At 38.7% G+C, this 7,500-nt stretch overlaps 1 protein-coding gene across 4 annotated transcripts in view; it reads right to left on the bottom strand.

Moving 5' to 3' along the window:
* Nucleotides 1-5,977, bottom strand: part of LOC123759584 (uncharacterized transporter YwbF) — a 45,602-nt gene extending 39,625 nt beyond the window's left edge. The window contains exons 1-2 of one of the 4 annotated variants that reach the window (XM_069317272.1): nucleotides 5,902-5,977; nucleotides 2,126-2,200 (exon numbers count right to left, since the gene is read on the bottom strand). In XM_069317272.1, coding sequence (XP_069173373.1) covers nucleotides 2,126-2,183 — 58 coding nt within the window. In that variant the 5' untranslated portion in view covers nucleotides 2,184-2,200; nucleotides 5,902-5,977. Of the gene's footprint in view, nucleotides 1-2,125; nucleotides 2,201-5,868 lie in introns of all 4 variants that reach the window. The other 3 variants (XM_069317274.1, XM_069317268.1, XM_069317283.1) reach the window with 3 other exon arrangements.
* Between the last annotated feature and the right edge of the window lie 1,523 nt (nucleotides 5,978-7,500).

The raw sequence follows: 7,500 nt of genomic DNA, 5'->3' as shown, positions 1-7,500 counted from the left end.
CTAACCTAACCTATAAAGATAGGTTAGGTTAGGTTAGGTTAGGTAGGGTTGGTTAGGTTCGGTCATATATCTACGTTAATTTTAACTCCAATAAAAAAGAATTGACCTCATACATAATGAAATGGGTAGCTTTATCATTTCATAAGAAAAAAAATGATAAAATATATTAATTCAGGAAAACTTGGCTTATTAGGCAAATCGGGCCTTGCATAGCAGGCCGAGTACGACGTTCTGGCTACTAGGTACGACATATGTATATATATATATATATATATATATATATATATATATATATATATATATATATATATATATATATATATACATACAATATATATATATATATATACACACATATATATATATATACATACATACTGTATACTGGGTATATGTATATATACATATATATACAGACTCTACATATGACACGTTTCCCGAAATCTCTGACCATTGAAGAAATGTCTATGATCAAAAGATGTCGAATTCAACAAAATTCGTTAAAGCTTCGTGAATCACAACTTGAATCAGTTCATCCTAAAATGGAATTTATGCAAAAATATCTAGCGATTTTCAAGATGTGTGAAATGAAATAGCGGATGTGTTTTCCGTAGAGTTTAAAGTTATTACCTGTACCATATGCAGCCAATTTAGCGTGTAACAAAGATGAAGTTGAATTTGATCTAGGTAACCCCATCTCTACTGTCAAAACTATATTGTTCCAAACACTCAGGTCTGATAGAAAAGAAATTACTGACTCCCAACGACCTGAAAGGACCAGTATAAAAAGCTTTGATTTGTTCAGATTTGAAACCTATATTTATGGGCAGGAGCCGGTCGGCCGAGCGGACAGTACGCGGGACTTGTGATCCTGTGGTCCTGGGTTCGATCCCAGGCGCCGGCGAGAAACAATGGGCAGAGTTTCTTTCACCCTATGCCCCTGTTACCTAGCAGTAAAATAGGTACCTGGGTGTTAGTCAGCTGTCACGGGCTGCTTCCTGGGGGTGGAGGCCTGGTCGAGGACCGGGCCGCGGGGACACTAAAAAGCCCCGAAATCATCTCAAGATAACCTCAAGAAGATGGACAGCACAAAACGTCCACCAGACTGTGCGACACAGTGGTTGCCAGGATCAGGTTGGGTTACCGTTACCTGTGGCAGGTGGCTACAGGTGACGGATCTCCCAATCCTGAGCACTCCAGGTGCAAACTCTGAGCAGGAACTGCGGCATGATCTCCCACACTACATCACCGAATGCCCAGTTATCAGACTATTCAGACCCCACTGGCATGAGGTATCTGGAGCTTTGCAATTACTTTGTTCACTCTCGTGTTCTTGAGGATATTCTCATAATACACCCAAAATTTACCAGTGTAGGCTACTGAACATATGGCCTTGTATGACTATCCATCCTGCGAGACGGGGACTTTTAGTATCACTGATACCATATTCATTCTTGTGTTCATGATGATATTCTCATAATGCACCCAGAGTTTGTCAGTGCAGACTACTGATCACATGCCTTTGTATGACTAACCATTCTGTGTGATGGGAATTTTAGCATCACGTAGCTAGCTTTGTGACACACTGTACTTCCCTTCATATAGCCTAAGGTAACTGCACAAATGCAGATGTACATAAATGTGTTAAAAACAAATAAATAAATGCAGATGTACCTAAATGTGTTAATAAACAAATATATAAATGCAGATGTACCTAAATGTGTTAATAAAGAAAAAAAACAAATATATAAATGCAGATGTACCTAAATGTGTTTATAAACAAAACAAATCCACACATTTTCACGATTTACTGGAAAACGATGAATTTAGTTCATTCAGATTACAGAAATAATGTTAGTGTATAAGGAATATGGTTACAGTAATGAAGATTGAGTAGAGAAGATGGTTATGGCGATGAAGACTGTATGTAGGGAAGATGTAAGATAAGGGGATAGGAAGATGAAGGCAGAGGACAAGATGGGAGAGAAGGGACAAGATGGAAGAGGGGGTAAAATGGTGGGAAAGGGGAAAAAGAGAGGGAAGGGGAGAGAGACCCGGGCACCTCCGGCTACCCCCTCTTGTATACTTATATACAACGGAGAGAGCCACTTCGGTCGGTACTCACAGCCCCAAAACACGAAGAAGTGGAGCTTGAGGGGCAGAAGCTTCCTGTTGACCTGCATTGTTGCTACTCGTAGTCCTGCAACAAAGAAAGGAACTCTAAGACTCATTATCACAGGCTGTTGCTCTCAATAACACTGATATTATTGTTGCTTTTCAAGTTACTATTATCATTTATGAAGGAGAGACCATATGCACAAGTATAATTTAAACCTATTATTTATGCTATTGTTATTGTAGTCACCATTCTTATAACGTGCGACATAATCAGGAAGAGCAATGACAAACTAAAAAGACTCAAAATGGTCTCAATGGAATTCAATCCAAAGTCATAAGGGAACTGGCAGATGAACTATGCATATCACTGAAACTAATTTTCAGAAAATCTCTGGACCAAGGGGTAGTTCCCCTAGATTTGAAATATGCAAATGTCACCCCAATTTTCAAAAAAATGCAGAAAGAGATCGGCAGAAAACTCTTGTCCGATTAGCTTCACATCACCCATCTACAAGCTCATGTAGAGAATCTAAAAAGGGGGGAATCATTCACCTTTTCAGTGAACAATCTTATAAAACCAACGCAACATGGGTTTGTTAAAAATAGATCCTGCCTTACAAAGCTCCTCATTTTTTTTAAACGGTAACCAGCTACCTAAACCTCAGGTAGATGTAGTTTACATGGACTTTGCTAAACAAATCCACAAGGGCCATGACGAGAATTCGAACCTACGTCTGTGAGCATCCCAGACGCTGCCTTAATGATGCATCACGTTATTGTGATTTCTGTGTGTAATGACTTTGCTAAAGCTTTTGATAAGGTACTGGTTGGCAAGGAAATAAAAAATTCCTTGCCAATGAAAGACTGGCAAGGAAATTACAGGCAACATGAAACAAATTGAAGAATACTAGAATGGACAAAACAATGGTTAAAACAAAGAATACGTAGGGTCGTAATAAACGGGAAGGAATCTGACTGCAGAAATGTGTTGAGTGGGGGTACCGCAAGGGTCCATTTTAGAGCCAACCTTTTTTTTATCATATACATCAATGACAGATGAGAATATTACAAACCATATCATCAAATTTGCAGATGACATAAAGATTTATGGTGAAGTGGGAAGTGAAAAAATACTGAAGCCTTACAAAAAAGATCTACATGAACTCTACAAATGGTCATAGGACTGGCAAATGCTTTTTAAATATCAAAAATGCAAGACCTTACATGTGGGGCATAACAATCTACGTCACAACTACCAAATTAACAGATGCTGATCCAAACAAATTAACATCTTGCAGCAGATTAATGTAGAAAAGAACCCTGGAGCCAAAATCCATCATTCACTGAAAGTTGCACAACATGTGGAAGTGGCAGTAAAAAAAGCAAACCAAACCTTAGACATACTCAAGCGTACCATTCAGTTATATAAATCTCTGGTGCTATTATTGGATTGGATTGGATTTGTATTATTATTTGGATTATTATCACTTGGATTATTGTATCCAAACATAAAGACCTCATCTTCAGAAAGACACAGTTTCTTTGGATAATGTTTAACTCAGGAAACAAAAATCATTTCTGAACGAAGTCAACTCTCATGCCAGGAACGGTTCAGGGCCTCCGAACTAACACTGCAAACCAAAAATCAAAATCAAAATCAAAATGTTTATTTAGGTAAGGTACATACATAAAAGAGATTTTACAAAGAGTGATGGATTTATAGTTAGGGCTAGTGCATACAATGCCTAAAGCCACTATTACGCAAAGCGTTTCGGGCATAAAAAACTTAAATGACTAAAGCTTAATACTAATTGAGCATAAAGAGTAAAATGAAAACATGGAATGAAAACATAGCTGAAAAAGCAGCACAAATACAATTCTGTCGACAAACAGCGCTCTTTAAAAAAAACAGACATTGGATGACATTAGAGGGGTAAGGTAGGTTACAGGGAATTTATTAGGTATAGCTTTGTTATTATCTTAAACTTTTACTAAACTTAACTATCTTAAACTAAACTTATCTTTTATCTTAAACCAGACATGACAGGGCAGATCTCTTTGGAACTTTTTTAAGTACTGAACAAATTGGAGGATGCTGATCCAAACATTTTGTTCAAAAGGTAAGATGTAACACAAACAATGAGCAACGGTTTCAAGCTCAACAAGCTACAATGTTGGACTGAAAACAAGAGAAGTTTTTTTTCACCCACAGGGTTATACACCCTTGGAACTGCCTACCCGCCGAAGCCGTAAATGTCAAAGTTCTGTTGAACTTAAAAATCCAACTTGAAAAAATCAGGACAAGTGGGGAAACCCTTTACAAGCCGCCGCCTTAATGTCCTCGTTGGGGCCACTTGGTTAATGACCCTCGGGTAAATTCAGGTAAATTACTATTTCCCACAAGGCCTGAGGTGCCAAACCAAGGGCACGCGCGCCAAATGGACTCTTACCAAACTGTTGTGTTGGCAAACCCATTAATATTTCAACTTAGATTCAACAGAGCAGAAGAAGTTGTTAAACACGTGGGACAAAATCTTACTGAAGCGACCATTCGAGTTATAAATACTAATACTCCGTCCAAGTAAAACAGAAACAAGCAACACTTAGTGGGCCAGCCAGAGGCTCAGGGCCCGCGCAGGAATATCCCTGCAAACAAAAAAATTAGATTCATGCTAGAGTGTATATGAACTCTGAAGATGGGGTTCTTCTCCTGCCGGGAAGGGATGTTTATTTCTGACAACTCCTCCCCCCCCCCCCCTCGTCGTGCATGTACAAATGTACACTTTTATTTTAATTATAGTCTACTGCATAGCCTGTTATCTCCATCCATTACCGACCCCATACTTCAGTGTACTGGTAGTTTATACATAAATGAACATCATTATTTTTGTACACCTTCAGTTTGATTTAGAGGCTACTTCATAGCCTCTTGTGTTCATTACAGCTGGTTCATCTTGTGTATTTGTGTTTTCCCATTTTAATCATACTCGACAAGTTGTTATACTTTTGTTATTCCATGTTCAATTACGTCTTATTCGTTATACAAGTGTTACTTGTCTTGATGTTTATTACATCCATTTATTAAAGATTTTTTCTCCATGCTGATTCGATCGAGCTCAGAAAGTACGTCTCAATATATACATCACCTACGCCTTGAGACAATTGCAAGAAAAGGCTTAGAGATAACTTTTGTATTTATTTATATATACAAAAGTTCTTACATTCTTGTACTTCCACTAGCACGAATAGCGTTTCGGTTAAGTCCTTAATCCTAATAAGGTGAACAGGAGATTCAGGGTAAAAGAAACTCTGCCCATTTATTTCCGCCTCGGCCGGGGATCGAACCCTTGGGACTACGAACCCCGGGCGCTGTCCACTCAGCCGTTAGGCCCCTTAGAGTCTTCTGACGCAGCAGTTGCTAGGCTACTAGTCTACGCCCTTAATGATGGTAAATGACAAAGGTATTTATTACTATTATATTCCCTCTGATAATCACATTGATGTGTCATTCAACAAATATAAGTCTTTCATTTCTTTTATTCGTATATTACGTATTAATAAATTCTAATAACAATTGTAATAATTTTATTTATGCAAAATACTTCTAAATCAAGGTACGAAAGATAGTGTTCGTAGCTATACACAATGACGTATCGTTATATAAAGCCACTATTACGCAGAACCTTGGCATATCGTTTATAACTAGCAGCCTACACTCAGTATTTAATCAGGGCAGCCTCCGGGACTTACGTAACACACTAATGTTTCAGACAGCACACTTACATCCGTCCAGAGATACACACGACACACCTGCGCACTTCACCCGTGTGTGTGATACACTAATAACTTGAGACTGGCCAAGCTATGGCAACGTGGTGCTGCTGCTGCCAGACGAACGATCTGTTGTCATTCTGGCAACTCCGCTGCCAATTGTCATACAACAGCCCATTATCGTTACGAAAGACCGTCGTGGTTTTTTTTATTTATATATACAAGAGTTCTTACATTCTTGTACAGCCACTAGCACGCCTAGCGTTGCGGACAAGTCCTTAATCCTAATATTCCCTGGAATACGACCCGTCAAATCGTTTAACAACCGTTCACAATACATGCTTCTTAATTAAAATCTACATGTTAGTATTTCACATAACGCACTTCACCTTGTTCGAAGCTATGACCTGAAGCGCCATTCGTTCACTTTCAGCCTGTATTGTGTACAGTGGCTAAATTAACGTAACCAAAACACGGCATTGCCTAGACATAACTATGAATAAATCCACAACATGCAATCATATATGAGAAAGACTTATTATATTGTGGAAGTAATGCAAGTTGTTAGCTACTGGCTTTATATCTTAGTAAGTCACTACATTGATGGCTCTGTTCAAATGTCCGAATGTTCAAATGTTCGGGCTATTCTGCCCGAAACGTTATGCGTGTTAGTGACTTGGCAAGAATGTGAAAATACCAATCTTATGTAATCTCACAATCCCATTGTACCTTCTTGTGAATACATGTTATTATTATTCTGTCATCAGGGCACACTGCAGCGGCCTGCTGTAGAATATCCAAAGGTTGATATACAGAAGTTGAGAGGCGGGCCGAAAGAGCCAGAGCTCAACCCCCGCAAGCACAACTAGGTGAATACAAAGACAACAGAGGTAGTATTACACAGACCACTAGTGTGAGACTGAACAACTGGCTTAGCTCTACACACACAATTTGCTGTACTACAATTACTTACCACTAACGCACTAAAAAACACTAGAGGTAATTTTCTGTGATTCAAAGTTGGCTCCAACGCACATGTTAGTTAGTTTAGTTCATGTATTATGCACCCCATACCCATCTTGTGGGCGGTAGTGGAAAGGGTTACAGAGGCACATAATGGGCTCAGGGACTGAACCCCACAATTCATTTAGCTAAGCAAGTTACAATCTTGATGAGCTAGTTACAAGCACATGCAAAACAGATATTGTAACATCCATCTTAAACAACATAATACATAGAGCAAGAGTTTGTCTCATTTGTATGGCTACCACCACATACATGTGTTGCCCAGAAAGATAATACGGACAAGACAGCTAATATGTGATAACCCTGAAATTGAGCTAGACCTCAGAATTCGAATCTCGTGTAAAAAAAAAATCTATTTCAGGAAATTATGGATGACAAAACAGCAACCACTGACGCTCAAACAGTCCAGAAAGCAGGAGTTATAATAGGTTTCGAACCGAGAACTATATGCTCGAACAGCACAAAACATCCACCAAACTGTGATATTGCAATTACCAAAATTATGCTAGGATATTGATACTATTATGACAGGTGGCTGCAGGCAATGCAGGTTTACAATTGGTGATCCAGTTGTAAACTATGTGA

The sequence above is a fragment of the Procambarus clarkii genome, chromosome 8, assembly GCF_040958095.1.
Source record: "Procambarus clarkii isolate CNS0578487 chromosome 8, FALCON_Pclarkii_2.0, whole genome shotgun sequence".
Classification (NCBI taxonomy): domain Eukaryota; kingdom Metazoa; phylum Arthropoda; class Malacostraca; order Decapoda; family Cambaridae; genus Procambarus; species Procambarus clarkii.
This window is presented reverse-complemented; position numbering and strand designations above follow the sequence as displayed.